Source organism: Entelurus aequoreus, linkage group LG13 (genome assembly GCF_033978785.1).
Source record: "Entelurus aequoreus isolate RoL-2023_Sb linkage group LG13, RoL_Eaeq_v1.1, whole genome shotgun sequence".
NCBI lineage: Eukaryota > Metazoa > Chordata > Actinopteri > Syngnathiformes > Syngnathidae > Entelurus > Entelurus aequoreus.
In genome coordinates, this window is record NC_084743.1 from 52,300,484 (window position 1) to 52,325,063 (window position 24,580).

General features: G+C 35.1%; 1 protein-coding gene across 2 annotated transcripts in view; it reads left to right on the plus strand.

Moving 5' to 3' along the window:
- LOC133663903 (homeobox protein meis3-like) overlaps positions 1–24,580 on the plus strand; it is a 95,743-nt gene that overhangs the window by 47,350 nt on the left and 23,813 nt on the right. For both annotated transcript variants that reach the window (XM_062068630.1, XM_062068629.1), the window contains 2 exons: positions 23,991–24,130; positions 24,378–24,555. In XM_062068630.1, coding sequence (XP_061924614.1) covers positions 23,991–24,130; positions 24,378–24,555 — 318 coding nt within the window. The remainder of the gene's footprint in view (positions 1–23,990; positions 24,131–24,377; positions 24,556–24,580) is intronic.

Here is a 24,580-nt window from a genome sequence, read left to right on the forward strand (position 1 = left end):
AGGGGGAAAATCTGCGGAATTTGTCATCTCTCACAATGCGCTTTGATCGTCTTGACGCACAGAAACCTGATCCTGGTCCGTGCGTAAATAGAGACGCGCAATCCGATAGCAGCGATTGTGTTAATAGCCAGCCTCCAAAAAACTAGAAGGTGTCCCAGAGACCAGGGCCTCAAAGCAGGTGCTTTCTGTTCCCGGTGGCCTCATGGGACTATATGAAACGATTTGATAAGCCGTTTAGAACAGTGCATTGGTTTCTCCAAAGTGAGACCTCCAGGGGTCCTGCAGACCAACTTGAAGGGGCGGTGCAGAAATACAAAATAGGTATAATTCAATATAATGGACACCTGTGCAGGCTTCTGTAGTTTTTATATGAGTCATGTTATGATCCTTGGGTCTTTTTTAATATGCACTGTCCCAAATAAACATGTATCTGTTTGTGTCAACTAAAGGTAACCAAAATGTTAGAAACATCCCTAATTTCCACACCTCTGCAATAACATAAACATGTTATGAACATGAGCATCCCTCTGTTAGTGTCAGTATTGCACAGGTGTCCAAAGTGTGGAATACTATTTTTATTTACATTCTAAAAAAAGACATTTGAGCAAAAACAAAAAAACAAACAAAATCAACAGCACAAATGGAAAAAAAGTGCAAAAAGGCATAATGTAACACAACATTTTTAAAACGTGATTACTAATACCTGCATGGGTTGGATTTAGCTTCTTTAAAACATCAAGAAATATACAAAATATCTAAATCTATTGATTTTTCTGTATCCTTGTTGCAAACAAGTTTGCACACCCGCGTTTTATTGGACCTTCTGTACACATATTAACACAAAACACCTTTTTTGCATCTGTTCTTATGTCACATCTGGGTTAGGTTGGATGATATTGTTTGCATATGTAAAACAGGATTATCCAAAGTGCGGCCCACTTGCAAATGTAGTTTTTTAATCCACAGCACATTGTAACAACACAATTAAACAAAACAAAACCGTAAAAAAGGATGAAGAAATTAGCAAAAAGTTCAAATGTTGATACTAATTACTGTCTTAACATATCTGCATGGGGTGGTTTTAGACCTTTTTGTAAAAACAGTAGCATTTTTTTTTAAAAACAGTTGGATGACCTATGACAGTTTGACCCATGACACATTCTAACAACACAATTGAACAACAACAACAAACTACAGCAAAAATGGGGAAAAAAAGAGGAAACAGTTCAAATGTTGACACCTAGTATCTTCTTATTGTAACATCTTATCATATCAGCATGAGTTGGCTTTAGAGTTTCTAAAAACAATAAAGATAATCAAAAACATTATTGAATGTTGTGTTGTGGTACAAATATGAACACAAATCAACACAAAACATTCTCTTTTGCATCTATTCTTATGTTAGCTGGGTTAGGCTGGATTTTATTGCCGATATATGTAAAAGAGTGTGCGGCCCCACTTGTCATTTGTGGCCCACGGCCAACTATTTTTTTGACCCACGACTTACCCCCACAACACAATTAAACAATAACAACAACAAAAAACTGCAGCAAAAATGGGGAAAACGTCAAAAAGTTCAAATGTAAATACTAATTACCTACTTAATGTAACATCGTAGCATATCTGCATGGGTTGGTTTTTCGACTGTTTCAAAACAGTGAAGATAATAAAAAACTGAATTGGAGGTTGTCTTGTTGTACAAATATAAACATAAATCAACACAATAACACTCTTTTTTTTTGCATCCGTCCCTATGTTAGCTTGGTTAGGTTAGATGTTATTGTCATTATACGCAAAACAAGAGTGTCCAAAGTGTGGCCTGCTTGCCATTTGCGGACCACAGTTTATTATAATTTTTTTAGTATTTATCTAATAACACAATTAAACCAAAAAAAACTACAGCAAAAAATATGGAAAAAAGAGTTAAAAAGTTCAAATGTTAATACTAATTAGCAGGGATGTCCGATAATGGCTTTTTGCCGATATCCGATATTCCGATATTGACCAAACCCTTAATTACCGATACCGATATCAACTAAAACCGATATCAACCGATACCGATATATACAGTCGTGGAATTAACACATTATTATGCCTAATTTAGACAACCAGGTATGGTGAAGATAAGGTCCTTTAAAAAATAAAAAAAAATAAGATAAATAAATTAAAAACATTTTCTTGAATAAAAAAGAAAGTAAAACAATATAAAAACAGTTACATAGAAACTAGTAATTAATTAAATATAGTAAAATTGACTGTTAAAGGTTAGTACTATTAGTGGACCAGCAGCACGCACAATCATGTGTGCTTACGGACTGTATCCCTTGCAGACTGTATTGATATATATTGATATATAATGTAGGAACCAGAATATTAATAACAGAAAGAAACAACCCTTTTGTGTGAATGAGTGTGAATGAGTGTAAATGGGGGAGGGAGGTTTTTTGGGTTGGTGTACTAATTGTAAGTGTATCTTCTGTTTTTTATGTTGATTTATTAAAAAAAAACAAAAAAAAACGATACCGATAATAAAAAAACGATACGATAATTCCTGATATTACATTTTAAAGCATTTATCGGCCAGTAATATCGGCAGGCCGATATCATCGGACATCTCTACTAATTAGTAATTACCTAACGTCTTAGCATATCTGCATTGGTTGGTTCCAGACTGTTTTGAAACAGCAAATATAATAAAACACTTGTTGGATGTGTTATTGTACAAATATGAACACAAATCCACACAAAAAGACTTTTATTGCATCTGTCCCTATATTAGCTGGTTTAGGTTGGATGTTAGAATAGAATAGAACAGAATAGAATATATATTTATTGTCATTGTACATTGTACAACGAAATTGTAAGCAAAACTAATTTAGTGCAAATTCATAATAACACATAAAAACATAGATAAATAGATACAAATACGGTACATAAAAATACTCACATAATTAATAATAAATATTGTCAATATTTATAAAACAGGAGTGTCCAAAGTACGGCCCGCTTGCCATTTACAGCCCACAGTTAATTGTTTTTATTATTTATTTAACAACACATTTAAACCTAAAAGAAAATACAGCAAAAATGGGGGAAAAAAAGAGCGTAAAAGATAATTGTTAATACCAATTGTCTCACGTCTTAACATATCTGCGTGGGTTAGTTTTAGACTGTTTTAAAACATTATTGATCAGCAAAACCTGAAGTGGATGCTGTGTTGTTGTACAAATATGAACACAAATCAACACAAAAAGACTCTTTTTGCATCTATCCCTACGTAAGCTGGTTTAGGTTGGATGTTGTTGTCAATATATGTACAACAGGAGTGTCCAAAGTGTGGCCCGCTTGCCATTTGCAGCCCACAGCTTTATTAGCACATAAAATGAAATAAAAAAATTAAAATAAAACAAAAGTAAAGGAAAAAAAAAAAGAAAAAAAAAGGAAAGTATGCAAAATAGGGATGTCCATAGTACCTCCTTTGGACCATTTTTGGCTGGTTCATATGTTCTAAAAATACAGTTAAGGACTTTTTGTTCACATCAGAACGTTCCAAAGAGGGTAAAAACAATTGGGAAGAAGTTAGCATACACGTATAGCATGCATATGCTAACCTAGATCGCCTAAACAATGTCAATCAATCAATCAATCAATGTTTATTTATATAGCCCTAAATCACAAGTGTCTCAAAGGGCTGCACAAGCCACAACGACATCCGCGGTACAGAGCCCACATAAGGGCAAGGAAAACTCACCCCAAGTGGGACGTCAATGTGAATGACTATGAGAAACTTTGTAGAGTATACAAATGAGTTTTAAGATGGGACTTGAATGCTTCTACTGAGGTAGCATCTCTAACTTTTACCGGGAGGGCATTCCATAGTACTGGAGCCCGAATAGAAAACGCTCTATAGCCCGCAGACTTTTTTTGGGCTCTGGGAATCACTAATAAGCCGGAGTTCTTTGAACGCAGATTTCTTGCCGGGACATATGGTACAATACAATCAGCAAGATAGGATGGAGCTACACCGTGTAATATTTTATACGTAAGTAGTTAAACCTTAAAGTCATATCTTAAGTGCACAGGAAGCCAGTGCAGGTGAGCCAGTATAGGCGTAATATGATCAAACTTTCTTGTTCTTGTCAAAAGTCTAGCAGCCGCATTTTGTACCAACTGTAATCTTTTAATGCTAGACACAGGGAGACCCGAAATAATACGTTACAGTAATCGAGACGAGAGGTAACGAACGCATGAATAATGATCTCAGCGTCTATTAGAACAACATCCATGAATTTTTACATTTACAACCGTCTTATGGAAAATAATAAAAAAATGAGTGTATGTAGTACTTCTTGATGTCAGATCGTAGTTATTTACTTGAATTATTGAAATTAAAAAGTATTCCAAACTGTTATATAGCTGTTAAATGATTTCATGACAACAGGACATTATTGTTAGCTAGCAGCTGAAGAGACTAAAGTTATCAATTCAATCAATCAATCAATTCATTTTATTGTCTTTGTCATAATAACACTTAAGTCATACATGTCAACGATATTTTAGTTAGCTTAAACTGTTGTGTACGTTCATAGAAGGATCGATGACAGTGACAGCAATGTCATGTTTGTATGAAAATACAGCAATAGCGATGTGAAATTTGAGTTTTAGAAACGTATTGTTATTAGCGCTAGTTGCTAGTTTGCGAACATACACTACGCCCTGTCTTAAGGTTAAAGTGTCATTTCAAAACAAATGTACGCTCCAGTATAATGATGATAGCTGTTATGTAAACTGGCTGCAAAAACACAAGTGAAGGGCATTTATGTTCAAATGTGTGACAATGTTGATATTTGTGAAGTATTTCCTTCAGAATCACGTATTTAATGTTGCAAATTTGTAAACTCTTTCTACTAGTAACTCCAGTTTTATTTTTATTTTTTTACACCGTAAAATCTACATTTGTTTTTACAGTGCAATACTGTAAATGAAAAAAAGGACACTAGTGATATTTTCATGGTAAAATTCTGGGTACTGAGCTGCCAGTTTTTTACTATAAAATCTACGATCATTGTTTTCACAGTACATTATTGTAAATGGAAAAACGTCACCACTGTAATTTTTATGGGGACATTTCGGCGACTAAGTTTTAATTTCCGTAAAATCTACCATTGTTGTTTTTACAGACTGCATTACGGAAAATGGAAAAACAGTACCACTTCTATTTTTATGGTAAAATTCCGGCGACTGAGCTGCCAGTTTTTTTATTGTAAAATCTGACTCTTTGTTTTCATAGTGTAGCTTGCTTACAGGAAGTTGCTCTTTGTTGTTGTGTGTATACTGTGTTATTGTGTGAATGCTCCAAAACATTCACACATATGGTTTTCTACACCAAAATTCATCTATTTATTATTATTGTTCGTCTCCAGATTTTGGCGTGCTCTGCCTTCCACATTTTTAATCCGTTTTAAACCGTTCCAACTTCAAACTGTTCAGCCTATTCGGGAATCGTGGGCTTTCCCTTGACAAATTCAAAAACTTCTCAGATTTCCCAGAACTCCAGGTTTTCCGGGACATTTTTCCTATTGAAAATTAATTACCGGTAGCCATTTTTCACATATATTTACAAATTTTTCAACCGATTCAAACCATTCCACCTTCAACACATTCCACTCATCTTGGACATTTAAACTATCATTTTTCCAAGTTAAAAAAAATTCCAGGAATTCCCGTTTTTTCAAACCCTTTTTTGACCCTTTTTTCTGGCGACTACTCCTTCCACATTTATCAACCCACTTCAACCGTTCCACCGTCCAAACATTCCTCTTAATCAGGACAAAAAAGTTTGTTGTACAAAAGTTGTTTTTCGAACTGTAAAAATTCCCGGTTTTCCCAAAATTCCTTAATATCATTTCTCAATTAAAAATGTTACTCCTTCAACATTTCTCGACCGATTTGAAAAATTCCAACACCAACCATTTCAACTCATTCAAAACATTCAAATTTTTTACCATTTTAAAACAAAATTCCCGCTTTTCCCGAAATCCCCAAATTTTGGAGAAATTTTCCATTGAAAAGATTGGGACATTTTTCAAAGTTCCACAACTCGCACATTTTTCATCTGATTCAAACTGTTCCAACTTCAAAATAATCAGCCTGTTAAAGAATTATGTGCTCTACTTCAACAATTATAAAACAATTCCAGGATTTCAGTTCAATGTCAGCATTGGAGCATTCACACGCAATTCCTTCAGGAATTGCCTCATCTAGTTGTCGTTATTGTTCTTTATATTCATTAGTTTAAAACCCCTGGACTAGGTTGAATGGAAACGTGTCAGTCCCTTAGATCAGTGTTTTTCAACCTTTTTGGAGGCAAGGCACATTTTTTTCATAAAAAATCCAGCAGCACACCACCAGCAGAAAAGGTTAAAATATGAAACTCCACCAGTCGTCGTGCCATATTTTGAGTTTGTTGGTGTTTTCCTGTGTGTAGTGCTTTAGTTCTTGTTATTTTGGTGGCCCTTCCTGTTTTGTTGGTGTTTTCCTGTAGCAGTTTCATGTGTTCTGCTTTGTGTTAGCAAGCAAGGCTATTTACGTTGTTGCTATCCTTCTTTGTGTGGACATTGTTGATTGTCATGTCATGTACGGATGTACTTTGTGGACGCCGTAAGTTTTTGCTGTCGTCCAGCATTCTGTTTCTGTTTACTTTGTAGCCAGTTCAGTTTTACTTTCGTTTTGCATAGGCATTGCTTTTTCCTTTCGTTCATTTTTGGTTTAAGCATTACATACCTTTTAACCTGCACGCTGTCTCCCGCTGTGGTCTGCATATTGGGATCACAACAAACCATCCTCGTCTCACCCTACATATTCCGACTTTAACAAAGCAATTAACTACCTTCTTCCACCTACTGACATGGAGTATTACGTGGTTACCCTGCCGAGTTCTACACAGCACAGACACTAAGCAACGGCACATTATTTGCAGATTATAATTATTAATTTGCAAAGATTATTTTTTGGACCAATTAGGTTAAGGTGCATAATTTCCCACGGCACACCAGACAATATCTCACGGTACACTAGTGTGCCGCGGCACACACTGCCTTAGATATGTTCCCTCAAGGAAATGAAGGTTCTAGTAGCAGCAACACCATATGCAGTATGAGGATATTCATTAATAGCATAAATTGTTTGTTCACGCTGTTTATTGTATTGGTTTGAGTGGGGGGGGGGGGGGGGGGTAGAGTTCGACAAAGCGTAGGTTGCGCTTGGCTTCACTGTGACTACGGTGGGAGACGAGGAATGTTAATAAAGATACAATGTTATGCAGAGGTGTACTTATAACAATTTTATAGACAAACTATACTATTTATAGTCGCATTGGAGGGAGCGCAAAATATTTTCTTCCGTAACAGAAAGTAACTGAGAAGCACTTCAGTGTGAAAAGTCACACACCGGTGTGGTAAATCATAACCCTTGTGGCCGTCCATCACGGACCTAAACTACACCGAGCGGATCATAACTTTTATGGCGTGTTTAAAATAACGCTGTCGTATAGAAGAATGCGTCCGCTGTAGCCGCCGCCTGTCGGTGTTGTTGTGATCCCGGTGGCCCTGCGGGACTGCGACAGGAGTCCCTTTTAATCCTGCAGAAAGGCAAGCAGGAGCAGATCTGCTGACCTGAGAAGCTGCAGTGGAGCGCCAATCAGCTCGCTAACACTAGCAGAGGTGGGCTGCCACATGTTTATTGATGATGCTTTGTGTGCAAGTGCTGCTAAGGGGAGGCTTGGCTCTGGAACCGTGTGTGTGTGTGTGTGTGTGTGTGTGTGTGTGTGTGTGTGTGTGTGTGTGTGTGTGTGTGTGTCCACCACGGGTGTCTGAATCATCACATTAAAGGGTGTGATAGCAGACCTCGGTGAGGCAGTTACAGCAGGTTTTGAAACCTGAGAGTTGTTTCCCGTTGGAACTAAACAACACACCAGGGTTTATTATTGATGCTGCGTGCACAAGCAGCACTAATATGTCCACGTGGGCTCAATTCACTGAGGCATAGATAAAAAGCAAACGCTAACAAGGTAATATAGCTGACTCAATAAGTCACCCCCCCCCCCCCCCCCCCCAGCATTTATTTGTTTTCTTTGTCTGTTACACCAAAAAAAGTGTTTTGACAAGAGTTTTTTAAAGTGGAGATTATGGAGGTCAATTTGTGCTTTTTTTTGGACACTGAATTTATGTAACGGAATTTCTTGCATTTGAATTTTGGGAACTGAATTTTTATTTGTAATTATGCTGACAATTTCATTCAAAACAAAGTGGCTGCGTCAAAAGGCAAGATCCACTTCCTGTAAGTTAAGACTGAAGCCATCGGTCTCGTTTTAGAACAGGGGCCTCAAACATGCAGCCCGTGGGCCAATTGCGGCCCGCGAGACGTTATTTTGCGGCCCCCACCTTAATATGAACGTTTAATGTTAGCGCGGCCCGCATGTTTTATAAGAATGGCGCTTGGCAGCGCTGTGTGCGGAGCTGAAGCATTCTTGCCAACCCTCCCGATTGTTTCTACAATATTGAAGACTTTTGTCTACAATATTGAGGACAACAATATTGAGGGCACGAGGGCGTGCCGTGATGGCATTGCCTTTAACGTCCGCTTTTTCATACAAAGAATGTGCCTGCACAGTCACATGTTATATGCGGCTTCAACGGACACACGTTAGTGACTGCAAGGCATACTTAGTCAACAGCCACACATGTCACACTGAGGGTGGCCGTATAAAAAAACTTTATCAATGTTACAAATATGCGCCACAATGTGAACCCACACCAAAAAAGAATGACAAACACATTTTGGGAGTACTCGCGACTCCTGTCCGTCAGTAATAAAGTCCCCGATAACCTGGACCAATTCAAACCGTTATTTGTTTTTTTATTGTTTAATTTGCATTGCCTCACACGATAAACACTACATATATTTTTATATGACGCCATATAACACTCCGGGAGCCGTCACTTTTTCCCGGTACTTTCTTGTAATAATTTCATGTAAAAAATCAGTTAATAAAATTAGAACACCAAAAATTCAGTTACATAAATTCAGTGTAAAAAAAAAAGCATTTGTAATAAAGACACAAATTAACCTCCATAGGAGATCATCATTTTTAAAAGTGAATTATTTTTTGCATTTTTAGGCCGCTGCAGCTTATTTGTCAGTCCAATTTCACATTGTTTTATCGTTTGACAAAAATCTTTATTTGGACCTCAAAGTGTGTATAACAGCCAAAAAGATGACACACGTAAACCAAGTGAACACTTGATTTTTGTTATGTCAGTGCAGATACTGACTCACACGCCTTGATTTTTGCTTTCATGCATTATTTAATGAGAAATTAAGACATCTCCCAATAACACATAAAAAACACATTCTAGGTCAGCACTGACATGTAAATACAGTATTGAGCCAGCTCTTCTAAACCATTGCCTCTGCACTTTGGAGCTAACTCACAGCAATGAAATCATACAATTATATATTTGGAGGAGTTATCAATTTGTTGTTACTCCAAAACAATACACTGGTGTAGCAAAAAACTAAACAAACAGCAACTACTAAAATTATGGTCAACTTACAAACTTAATAACATTGAGATGAAAGAATGATCTTTTCTCTTTTGCTTGCAATTAACACAGTGGTTATCAATTATTTTTCTGTCACACATTTTTTTTCACCCCCCTCCCCCATTATAATGTATTTTTTTCCTGTATGTTTCAAGATGGCTGTTTACTAAGACTAAATATGCTATTACTATATTGCCTCTCACGTCCCCTTTCCCCCGACACCTCACGCGTTTATTTATTTATCTGCATGTGTCAAGATATCTGAAGCCCCCCCAAACCCCACACACACACACATATATCACGGCACACCCCCGGGAGAGGGGTGGGGGGGCACTATTTGAGAAGAACTGATTCAACACATGAATATGTCTACAAAGGTTTTATCAATTTATGTATGCAGTTGAAAAAAAAAAAAAAATATATATATATATATATATGTACATATATATATATATATATATATATATATATATATATATATATATATATATATATATATATATATATATATATATATATATATATATATATATATACACTGCCGTTCAAAAGTTTGGGGTCACATTGAAATGTCCTTATTTTGAAGGAAAAGCACTGTACTTTTCAATGAAGATAACTTTAAACTAGTCTTAACTTTAAAGAAATACACTCTATACATTGCTAATGTGATAAATGACTATTCTAGATGCAAATGTCTGGTTTTTGGTCCAATATCTACATAGGTGTATAGAGGCCCATTTCCAGCAACTATCACTCCAGTGTTCTAATGGTACAATGTGTTTGCTCATTGGCTCAGAAGGCTAATTGATGATTAGAAAACCCTTGTGCAATCATGTTCACACATCTGAAAACACTTTAGCTCGTTACAAAAGCTACAAAACTTACCTTCCTTTGAGCAGATTGAGTTTCTGGAGCATCACATTTGTGGGGTCAATTAAACGCTCAAAATGGCCAGAAAAAGAGAACTTTCATCTGAAACTCGACAGTCTATTCTTGTTCTTAGAAATGAAGGCTATTCCACAAAATTGTTTGGGTGACCCCAAACTTTTGAACGGTAGTGTATATATATATATATATATATATATATATATATATATATATATATATATATATATATATATATATATATATATATATATATATATATATATATATATATATATATATATATATATATATATATATATATATATATATTTAAACGTGTATATATACAGTGTTTCCCATAAACTGCCAAGATACCTGTGGCGGTGGGGGCGTGGCTATGGGCGTGTTCACCATGACATCATCGAGTAATTTGCATCATTTACTACAATGATATGATTTTCTCTAAAAAGGCTCAAAAAATGTATACTTACTAATTAATAATAACAGTTTTGTTTTAAACGTCCATCCATCCATCCATCCATCCATTTTACAATATAATTACTACACTTTATGTACATATTTTTTTTTTTTTTTTATGTACATATTTATATACAGATTTGAACAATAAGTTATTCACTGAAATATATTTATTAATTGTGGTTCTTACAAAAAATATATCTTATAAAAATATAAAAGCTAAATGTCTCTTAAAGCTCTGCCCCTTTAATTAGTGCATACTAAATAATTTAACTTTAGCCTACTACTACAACTAGGGTTGGGTATCGTTTGAATTCGAACAATTCCAATTCCGATTCTTTGTTTCGATTCCGATTCCTTACGATTCTCGATTCCGATTCTTTTAAGAGGCAGGGTCAAAAAAAAGTTTAGGATATTTTAAATGAGCTAGCTAACCTACAGTCTTTCTGAATGAAATAGTCTGACATTCTCCATCAAATTTTAATTCTATTAACTTTTTATGAACTTTACTATACATTCCTCACAGGGCTGTTTTCAACTAGAATATAAATATCAAATCTATGAACTTGAATATAAATATTATAAATTATGAATACATTTTCCCAGGGGTACACTTTCCTCAAGAGAGCTTTATTTTTGAAAACCTCATGAAAACACATTTACACACACAAGTGTATGATGCTGCAGGTACTTAAACATGTTACCGTGCTCCCACTGATGGGCTAACCTGGTGCAGAAAAGCAAATAAACAATAAGAAACAACTTGCAAAACCCAGTCCAGATTAGCAGCAGGTACAGTATAAAATCAGAGACAGTTCTTGTTTAGGAAAATGACCATATCCGCCTTCTCAGGCAGGATGCGTGAGCGTTCTGGACAGATAGTGTCTCCTGCTGTGGAAAATACACGTTCGCTGGGTGTGGAAGAAGCTTGAACGCATAAATAGGAGAAAGCGAGATATGACAGCAAAGGATAAGTCTTTTGTTGGTTCCACCACCATGCAGCAGGGTCGTCAGACATAAGTATCGGTGGAACGTCCTGGTACATCTGCAGCTCTCTCTCCACTCGTTTCTTGATGGACATGGAGCTCTGTTATTTCGCGGTTATTTCATTTTTTTTTGTAAAGTAAAGCCACACTTTCGACTGCCGACGCCCGCTATCCATGCTTGAGCTTGACTGACTCGCTCGGCTATGCTAACACTTCCGGCGGTGGGCGCTTCTTCGTTGGTGTTCAGCGTCTTCTTCTTCCGGTTCGGCGGACATATTTTTTTCCGGTCGGCGGACTGGTATCGAAAATAGGAATCGAAATTTAAACTTTTGAACGATTCTGGGAGAATCGGAAAGTTAGTCCCAGTTCCAATCGATACTCGATACTCGATACCCAACCCTAACTACAACCATATTATTTACCAGCAACATAAAGTGAAACAGAGGCAGAGGTGTCCTGCCACAGTTAGTAACAAATAAACAGAAAACAGTAGTGGTGGTAGATAGACACAAAGCTTCATCAAACATCTGATCCACTGAACAAAGAGCTCCAAAAATCTTGATCCTACACTTCTCTTTTGTAAAGTAAATCTGAACAGCCAATATGGGCATCTACATCAACTATATGATTTGCCTGAGAAGCTGGACAGGACAAAAAAAAACCAAAACAAACAAAAAAAAAAATCTATTTGTGGCGGCCTTAATTCTTTCGTGGCGGGCCGCCACAAATAAATGAATGTGTGGGAAACTCTGTTATATATATATATATATATATATATATATATATATATATATATATATATATATATATATATATATATATAAATATTTATTTATTTGGGTCGGAAACCTGAAAGAATGAAGCATGGTTGGTTGCATGAACAAAGGCACTCGCAGTCTGGTAACCTAGCAAAACTGGAATTGATCAGTGAGCAGTTTTGCTAACAGGACAAGTATATTTTATTGTAAATATTTAACTTCAAGATTTAAAAGTTTACATTCCAATTACATTCTAAAGACATACCTCTGGGAATAAGCTGATTGGCAACACTAAATTGGCCCCAGTGTGTGAATGTGAGTGTGAATGTTGTCTGTCTATCTGTGTTGGCCCTGCGACGAGGTGGCGACTTGTCCAGGGTGTACCCCGCCTTCCGCCCGAATGCAGCTGAGATAGGCTCCAGCGCCCCCCGCGACCCCGAAAGGCACAAGCGGTAGAAAATGGATGGATGGATTCCAATTACAATGTTAAAATATACAAGAAAAGTTTATTGCATTTGAAAGGATAGACATGCATTAATAGTATGTAAGTAAAAACATCAAAGGTAAATTGGTCCCATAAAAATAATGGCAATAATATCATTTATCGGCAATAATTTGTAGGTCAATATATCGTCGAGCAAAATTTGTTATCGATTCACAATTCAAAATTATTCTCGATTAAAAATCAATACTTTTGTAATAACATTGGGTGCCAGTTCTTTGATTAACTACATTTCTCCATAAAATAGATAACAGCTCTGATAATGTATATATTACTTAAAAGAAAACTGGTTTTGTTTAATAAAATTCTACCCAAACATTTAATAAAGTCAAATGCAAATAAGGCAACAAGAGAACTTCTCTTTTCTAAAGTAAATCTGTACAGCAGATATGGGCATCTACATCAACAATAGGATTTGCCTGAATGTCTGGATAGGACAGAGTAAAAAAAACAAAAAACATATATATTTAAAAAAGATATATATATATATATATACATATATATATATATATATATATATATATATATATATATATATATATATATATATTATATATATATATATATATATATATATATATATATATATATATATATATATATATATATATATATTAAATCAATTAAGAATCGTTACAGGCAAGAATCGTGATTCATTTGAAAATCAAATTTTTTTGACACGCCAAATTATTGTTGTTACAGATTTTGAATCATGGCACAGGGGTTAGTGCGCGTGCCTCACTATATGAAGGTCCTGGGTTTGATCTCCAGGCTCAGGTCTTTCTGTGTGGAGTTTGCATGTTCTCCCCGTGACTGCGTGGTTCCCTCCGAGTACTCCGGCTTCCTCCCACCTCCAAAGACATGCACCAGGGGATAGGTTGATTGGCAACACTAAATTGGCTCTAGTGTGTGAATGTGAGTGTGAATGTTGTCTGTCTATCTGTGTTGGCCCTGCGATGAGGTGGCGACTTGTCCAGGGTGTACCCCGCCTTCCGCCCGAGTGCAGCTGGGATAGGCTCCAGCACCCCCTGCAACTCCCGAGAGGGACAAGCGGTAGAAAATGGATGGATGGCTGGATTATGAATTGAGAATCGTTTTGAATCGAGAATCAGACACAGTTTGTAGACAGAAAAGGGAGAACGGACGCATTTTGGCTTAAAAAGTAACGATAAAGGTGAAGCTATAACACTGAAATGCCCACAGGAAGAGGTGCTTTAAAACAGGCAAGCTAGTTAGTGGCTAATGCCCATTCGCAGTCTGCAGTGTTTTAGCTTCTTCTAAATCACTAATCCTCGCCTCCATGGCTACAAATAAAGTAAGTTTCTTATAAGTATCATCCCTGCAGGACAAAGAACAGCTAAACATGCTTCACTACACACCGTAGGAGGATAACATAGCTCACCGGCGTCACAATGTGAACAAATGCCATGGGTGGATCTACATCTTACATCCACTGTAAGGATACCAAGTACAAAAGCGTATCTAGTCGACACTACTATGATTACATCAATATTTTATCGTCACAAAATCTTTTTTCTTTAAAAAAAGAAAAATTCATATTACATTCATAAACTCAGGAAATATGTCCCTGGACACATGAGAATTTAAATTACGACTAATGTATGATCCTGTAACTACTTTGTATCGGATCAATACCTAAATTTGTGGTATCATCCGAAACTAATGTAAAGTATTCAAACAACAGAATAAGTGATTATTACATTTTAACAGAAGTGTTGATAGAACATATTAAAACACAAAATAACCTGATATTAACAGTAAATGAACAAGTAGATTAATAATACATTTTTACAGCTTGTCCTTTATAATTTTGACAAAATAATAGAATGGAAAATGACACAATATGTTACTGCATAATGTCAGCAGCTAAATTAGGAGCCTTTGTTTGCTTACTTACTAATAAAAGACAAGTTGTCTTGTATGTTCACTATTTTATTTAAGGACAAAATTGTTCTTTGATGGCAATAAGAAACATATGTTTAATGTGCCCTCAGATTTTTTGTCAAAATAAAGCCAATAATGCCATTTTTTGTGGTCCCTTTTATTTAGAAAAGTATTGAAAAGTATCGAAATACATTTTGGTACCGGTACCAGAATATTGCTATCGAGACAACCCGAGTAGGAACTAAAGTGCAGGACTGTATGAATAAAATATATAACAAAATATAACAAATATGCTACTTTTCGGTAATAATTTAGAATAACAGACCAAATTAAATGTTACACAGACCACATAACTTCCTGGAAGTAAAGCTGCGAAAAAAACTTCTTCTCAGGTTTCTATGTTTGCATTTTTACACTTTGCACAATTTTCTTACACTTTGTTAAGCATTTCTTACATATCTCTTATTTTTGCACCTTAATCTAAAGAGGTAATTGTTAAGTGTTTAATGTGATTTTAAAATGTTGTTTACATTGATTTTTTGACTGTTTTCCATGGTTGTGTTGACATTTCCTTTCCTTTCGGCCTTGATAGCTAAGGAGATTCTAATCATATAAGGTTACATCTGAAATAAAAACGTTTAATATATTTTTCTCCTGGTCCATATTTTCCATAGGTCATAAAAAATATCAATAATTATCGATATCGACCAATATAAAAAACGTATATTGTGATACAGTTTTCAGCCATGTTGCCCAGAACTAGTTGGGATGTAACGATTAACAGTATTAATGATAAACCGCGGTAAAATCCCTGACAGTTTGTATTACCGCTTTACTGAGATTTATCACCAACTGCGCTCCCCTTACTCACCATTGCGTATTATACTCAATGGTTAACTGGACATCTTTATGTGCTCGACGCCTCAATCATTGGTATGTTTTCATCTACAAAACCATTCTGGGTATCACTCCATCTTATCTGTCTTGTCTTTTAACAAAGAAACAAGGAAGTCACAATCTTCGTTCAATGAATGTTCTGCAATTTGTCGTCCCCAAAGTAAGAACTGAACTGGGCAAGAAAGCATTTAGGTTTTCAGCAGCGAAGGCTTGGAATAACCTACAATCGAATATTAAACTTCAAACCCTTGTTACGTTGAATGAGTTTAAAGCTTCTGTGAAAGGACTGCAGTCTACCTTGTCTGTATGCACATGTGTTATGTGAGCAAGTTTTAATGTCGTAAATGTGATGTTTTATGTATTTGTTTACTGTTTTTAATGTAACCTTGCTGCTGCCCTCTTGGCCAGGTCTCCCTTGGAAAAGAGATCTTTGATCTCAGTGGGATTTTACCTGGTTAAATAAAGGCTAATAATTAAATTCTAATTGTTGTAAACCGTGATTTATTACCCCACTTTGATCAACTCAAAGTTATACTGCCCATTTCCTGGAGGAGCTAATTGCTTACATGAATACAAGACACATTAAAGTCTTACCCCATTCCAAACGACTTAAACTGTACAATCTAAACGTATACATACACATTGCAGGCTGTGCAACTGAGCTATTCAATTGTGTACATTGAACATATAGTCTAAACAGAGTGACAAATATGAAGATTTATACATAAACATGTTTGCAGGAAGTTAAGCGGCAACCCCTGTTTAACCTTTATCATTCGGAAACACTCTCAAACATTTACCTTTTAAATTAAAATGGCTCAAATAGCAATAATTTTAACATGTTATGTTTCTCCTGCCAATATAAGTATAATGTGTGTCTGTTGTTTACTTGTTTATAAAACAAAACGTTGTTAAAAATGTGCGTATAATTATTTTTGAGCAGCACATTCAACAATACCGTGATAACCGTAATAAATTTGATCACAATAGCCATGGTAGGAAATTGTCATATCTAACAACGAAATAACAATAAATGAACATCATATGTACATATACAGTACAGGCCAAAAGTTTGGACACACCTTCTCATTCAATGCGTTTTATTTATTTTCATGACTATTTACATTGTAGATTGTCACTGAAGGCATCAAAACTATGAATGAACACATGTGGAGTTACGTGCTTAACAAAAAAACATGAAACAACTGAAAACATGTTTTATATTCTAGTTTCTTCAAAATTGCCACCCTTTGCTTTGATTACTGCTTTGCACACTCTTGGCATTCTCTCGATGAGCTTCAAGAGGTAGTCACCTGAAATGGTTTTCATTTCACAGGTGTCATAGTTTTGATGCCTTCAATCTACAAGGTAAATAATCGTGACAATAAAGAAAACACATTGAAATGAGAAGGTGTGTCCAAAATGTCTGGTTTTTGGTGCAATATCTACATAGGTGTATAGAGGTCCATTTCCAGCAACTATCACTCCAGTGTTCTAATGGTACAATGTGTTTGCTCATTGGCTCAGAAGGCTAATTGATTATTAGAAAACCCTTGTGCAATCATGTTCACACATCTGAAAACAGTTTAGCTCGTTACAGAAGCTACAAAACTGACCTTCCTTTGAACAGATCGAGTTTCTGGAGCATCACATTTGTGGGGTCAATTAAACGCTCAAAATGGCCAGAAAAAGAGAACTTTCATCTGAAACTCGACAGTCTATTCTTGTTCTTAGAAATGAAGGCTATTCCACAAAATTGTTTGGGTGACCCCAAACTTTTGAATGGTAGTATATATATATATATATATATATATATATATATATATATATATATATATATATATATATATATATATATATATATATATATATATATATATATATATATATATATATATTATATATATATATATATATATATATAATGGTAGTATATATATATATATATATGTATATATATATATATATATATATATATATATATATATATATATATATATATATATATATATATATATATATATATATATATATATATATATATATATATATATACATACATACATATATTAGGCCTGTCAAGTGATTAATTTTATTTTTTAAATTAATTGATTTTTTCAGATTAGTCCAGTCTCAATCTGTAATAATCATGGTTAATCACAGGTTATTATTTGCTTGCATTAATTAAATTGTTTTTTTTTGTAGTCAGAATGTCACACGAGAACGTTTTCTGAATGTTTTACTGAACTGCAGGTCATTGATTTGCTCAAAACTTGGTGACAGTAAGCATAGAAAGAATTAAGTGCACTTTTGTTTGTCTTAAATAGAAATATTTCCTGCTTAACTCAACAGAATACAAATAAACATATTTATTTAACAGGAGTCTGTCCTGCTTAACTTAAAAAAATAAAATAAAAAATAAATAAATTCAGTGTGCAGCTTTTTGATAGGGCAGGTCTCCAACTTTCATCACTATGAAAACTACTGTGACAAAAAGAGGGGTGAGATATTTGTTTAGCTGATATGACTGGCAATTGGGCTGTATTTATGAAGGAGATGTCCTCTCAGTGAGGATATTGTCTTTATGCTATATTGTGTAGTTTGTCATTAAATAAAAACGTCACACACACACTTATAGCTCATTAAAGTGGAATAAGTGACACGCCACTAATAGTTTTAACTTGCCACATACCTCTCTTCCCCTACCGAAGGGTGCAAACTGGATGTGTAATGTCTTCATTGAATGACGACGTGTGCTGGACCACCTGCACTCAGTGACGAAACAAACACACTCACATAAATATTGCGTTTATTGCAACCACAGACAGCAGAACACTAATATTTTAACGTTTATACACTTACCTTAGTTATCTGCTGCATTGACAAGATGACTGCTCGGTGCGTGTTGGCAATGGTAGCGAAACTGCTGTGTCAAAACTGGCGTGTGACATAACATTAACATGAAAACATAATGGGCTCTGTTGGCCATTTATTTAATAAAAAAATATGTTCCTTGACAGCTCAATACAGAACACGTACTTTTGTTTCTAAATACGGAATGATTTCGTTTTTCAAGGAACGTTAGGCAACCCTTTGATTGATTGGTTGAAACTTTTATTAGTAGATTGCACAGTGAAGTACATATTTCGTACAACTGACCACTAGATGGTAACACCCGATTAAGTTTTTCAACTTGTTTAAGTCGGGGTCCACTTAAACTGATTCATGATACAGATATATACTATCATCATAATACAGTCATCACACAAGATAATCATCAGAGTATATACTTTGAATTATTTACATTATTTACAATCCTGGGTGTGGGATATGGAGGGAGGAGGGTGGGGGGGGGGGGGGGGGGGGTATGTTTGGTTGGTATCAACACTTCAGTCATCAACAATTGCATCATCTGAGAAATGGACATTGGAACAGTGTAGGACTGACTTGGTAGGATATGTACAGCAAGTAGTGGACACAGAGAGAGAGATCAGAAAGTATAAGAAAAAGTGTCTACATTTGATTATATACATTTAATTATTTACAATCCGAAGAGGTACGATGTGGAAGGAAGGGTGTTAGTTTAGGGTTGAAGTTGTCTGGAGGTGTTCTTTTAGTGCGGTTTTGAAGGAGGATAGAGATGCCCTTTCTTTTACACATGTTGGGAGTGCATTCCACATTGATGTGGCATAGAAAGAGAATGAGTTAAGACCTTTGTTAGATCGGAATCTGGGTTTAACGTGGTTAGTGGAGCTCCCTCTGGTGTTGTGGTTATGGCGGTCATTTACGTTAAGGAAGTAGATTGACATGTACTTCGGTATCAGGGAGGTGTAGCGGATTTTATAGACTAGGCTCAGTGCAAGTTGTTTTACTCTGTCCTCCACCCTGAGCCAGCCCACTTTGGAGAAGTGGGTAGGAGTGAGGTGTGATCTGGGGTGGAGGTCTAGCAGTAGTCTGACTAGCTTGTTCTAAAACCCTTAAGTAGCATTCATGCTAGCGGCGTCATCCTCACGTTCATGTTTCGCTTTATGATTGTATTTTAAACCTAATGTGCGCTAATGATAAGAAAGTTTGTCACTGCAATACTGACTAATTACCTCAGTTTTATCTAAAGTTCCATTGCTCTAATTATCACTGGTGTGTGACGTCATCACTGCCTGTGCATAATGCGTGCTGCCTTCCTACGGCAGTTAAGACAAACACATTCATTTATAATAACGCAATATTATTTTTTTTAAAATAATTACATGCGTAAATGTGTTAACATTGACAGTCCTTATATATATATATATATCGATATATATATATATCTATATATATATATATATATATATATATATATATATACATATACAGTACGCATATATAGTATGTATATATATATATATCTATATATATATATATATATATATATATATATAGATATATATATATATACATATACAGTACGCATATATAGTATGTATATATATATATATCTATATATATATCTATATATATATATATATATATATATATATATATATATATCGATATATATATATATATACATATATATATATATATATATATATATATATATATATATATATATATATATATATATATATATATATATATATATATATACATATATACACACATATATATATATATATATATATATATATATATATATATATATCTATATATATATACATATATATATATATACATACGATATATGCGTACTGTATATATATATATATATATATATATATATATATATATATATATATATATATATATATATACATATATATATATATACATACGATATATGCGTACTGTATATATATATATATATATATATATATATATATATATATATATATATATATATATATATATATATATATACATATATGTATGTGTGGGAAAAAATCACAAGACTATTTCATCTCTACAGGCCTGTTTCATGAGGGATTTCCTCAATCCTCAGGATCCTGAGGATTGAGGAAATCCCTCATGAAACAGGCCTGTAGAGATGAAATAGTCTTGTGATTTTTTCCCACACATACATATTACGCTCTACCACGGTATCGAGCACTATTTTTTGGATAATCTAATTAAGACATATATATATACATATATATATATATATATATATATATATATATATATATATATATATATATATATATATATATATATATATATATATATATATATATATATATATATATATATATATATATATATATATACACAACAGTGGAAAACATTAGTAAAACGAAGGCTTCTCAGAAATTACTGGCTTAGAGTGGTTGAAGGTAGAGACGTGTGTGTCCAAGTTAAAGGAAACAGCCGTCCATCCTCTTGTAATGGATTTTTTATCATCTTTGCAAGCTGGGTAACGTTTTCTGTGGTCTGGAACAACATGGCACACACACAACTATCAGAAAAGCAGCCAATATTACCTACAGATAATGTGTCATGAGACATGCAAATATAAATTAAAGGACATTATTAAAGGAAATTACTTGAGCTCAAATATACCTACAAACGACGCATAATGATGCAATATATACATACAGCTAGCCTAAATAGCATATTAGTATTGATTAGTTTGCAGCCATGCACTGACCAAATATATCTGTATAACACTCCACAAAAGTAAAAAACATCAACAATGCTCACCTTTGTGCATTCACGCACAGCATAAAATGTTTGGTGGACAAAATGATACAAAGAAGGTGTGGCATAAAACACGTCTCTCTGTGGCAGGGGAAAGTTATGCATGAAAACAAACTGTTCCGTCACAGTCCACACAACTACGGTGCATTCAAGGGCCGCGGAAATTAGTTGGACAAAATGGCACTTGCAAAATACTCTTATCAGTGAAGCATAAACACAAACATTAAAAAGTGGGCTTTCTAACAATTAGGAAGGTTTATGTGACATTTGTTCTCCTACAAAAAACATATTAAAACACAATAAATATTTTTCCCCATCTTTTTCCATTTTCATACATTTTTAAAAAAGCTCCAGGAAGCCACTAGGGCGCCGCCAAAGAGCTGCATGCAGCTCTAGAGCCACGGGTTACCTACCCCTGCACTATTGCTACGCGGGCTCCATCCAGTGGTACGCCAAAAAAATCACTTTATTTTATTTTCCTATATGTAGACATAGTGTTACTGTTCAAACGGTGTGCAATGTGGCCAAATATGTTAAATATACTTGTTAAATAAAACCTCTGCCTTGTTTTAATGAATACTTAGGCCTACTGGGCTGCTGTATTTTAATGTTGGTCATTATGGTGGTACTTGAAAAGCTAAGTTTTTCTAAGAAAACAAGTCTTAGAATCATTGTTTTGGGTTATCTGAAACGTAAAAAATATATACATAATACATTTTCCTATGGATGGAAACTCATGGCCCACCCTGTATATTAGTACATCTGTGACTGCGGCACTACTGGGACACCATCACAACAAAAACATTTACACAACTAGCAAACACAAACACACACAAACACAAAGCATGCTGGGAAGCTCATGTGCACATCCGTCCCCAGCACGCAAGGATATCAACTTGTCGTTCTAATTGTATCGGCCTTTACTTCAACTTTATTTTAACTAACAAATGCAGAACATCTGTTTCCAACTACACACAATTTTAAGTTCACATAATTACGAACATTATAATGTCAGAATGACTGAGAAAAAAATGGTGTCAACTAAATCAATACAGTACAGTGTTTCCCACACATTCATTTATTTGTGGCGCCCCGCCAGGAAAGAATTACGTCCGCCACAAATAAAATAAAAAAAATAAAAATAAAAATATATATATATATATTTTTTGTCCTCTCCAGCTTCTCAGGCAAATCATATAGTTGATGTAGATGCCCATATCAGCTGTTCAGATTTACTTTACAAAAGAGAAGTGTAGGATACTTCTCTTGTTGCCTTATTTGTATTTGACTTTATTAAATGTATTTATATTAGAAACACATCATGTGTATTTAACAAAGGGTGCAAAGTCTGCAGGCAGTAGGAAACACATGGTTAAGTGTAGGGAGTAAAACTGATGGCAGTCTAATGTTCAAGATTTTTGGAGCTCTTTGTTCAGTGAATCAGATGTTTGATGAAGCTCTGTTTCTATCTACCACCACTACTGTTTTCTGTTTATTTGTTACTGACTGTGGCAGGACACCTCTGCCTCTGTTTCACTTTATGTTGCTGGTAAATAATATGGTTGTAGTAGTAGGCTAAAGTTAAATTATTTAGTACGCACTAATTAAAGGGGCAGAGCTTTATGAGACATTTTAGCATTTTATAAGATATATTTTTTGTAAGAACCACAATTAATGCATATATTTCAGTGAATAACTTATTGTTCAAATCTGTATATAAATATGTACATAAAGTGTTGTAATTATATTGTAAAATGGATGGATGAATGGATGGATGGACGTTTAAAACAAAACTGTTATTATTAATTAGTAAGTATACATTTTTTGAGCTTTTAGAGAAAATCATATAATTGTCGTAAATTATGCAAATTACTCGATGATGTAATGGTGACCACGCCCATAGCCACGCCCATAGTCACGCCCCGACCGCCACAGGTATCTTGGCAGTTTATGGGAAACACTGCAGTATATTCAATATATTTGGCTACAGTGTTTTTGTACAAGTGGTGATAATAGATGCCTGTGTGTTCTTTTAGCAATGCAAGGACATCATTTGCATTTGTTGGATACATATATTGACTTTGGCTATACTGCACATTTTGGTATTGATCCGATAGAGAGCCGAGGCTGATATTTTAGTTGAACATTTTTTCAAGATCCTTAAAATTTTTTGCAGGTTTTTTTTCCTCTATAATTAAACCCTTGGTATCGATATGATCAATAGTTGGATCGATCACTAATACATGTGGTAGTGATATACTTATAAATGTACTAAACAGTTCGTGCATAAAAAGCAAACAATCTGTAACTGTTGTTTCAGTATGAAGAGCTGGTGCACTACTCAGGGTCGGAGGGCATGTCGCTGGGGGTGTACGGAGAGGACGTCAGGCCACTCCCGCCCCCGCAGTACGGAGCCGCCATCCCCGACTCCCTTAAACACCACAAGGACCAGATCTATGGGTATGTCCGTGTGTTTGAATCCTTATATAGAAGCGGAGCGTGCTGTGACTCATTTCAAAGACTGCGGGAGCACTTGAAGCACATTAACATTCCGTTTCCAGCTGTCACTTTCATAAATATCTGCTATAAAATGACTTCTCACACCTCCCGTGAATGTCGGGTGTATCAACTGTTACTGCGTTTATGTTAGGTATGTTAACTGTTTGTGTGTGGGTGTGTATGTGTGTGTATGTGTGTGTGTGTGCAGTCACCCACTGTTCCCACTATTGGCCTTAGTTTTTGAGAAGTGTGAGCTCGCCACCTGCTCCCCTCGAGACTCCTCCTCCTCTCTGTCAGCCTCCTCCCACCTCCAAGGCATGACCAACCACAGCGACGTGTGCTCCTCCGAATCATTCAACGATGACATCGCCGCATTCGCGAAACAGGTGAGCGACAGCCAACCGCGGCGCA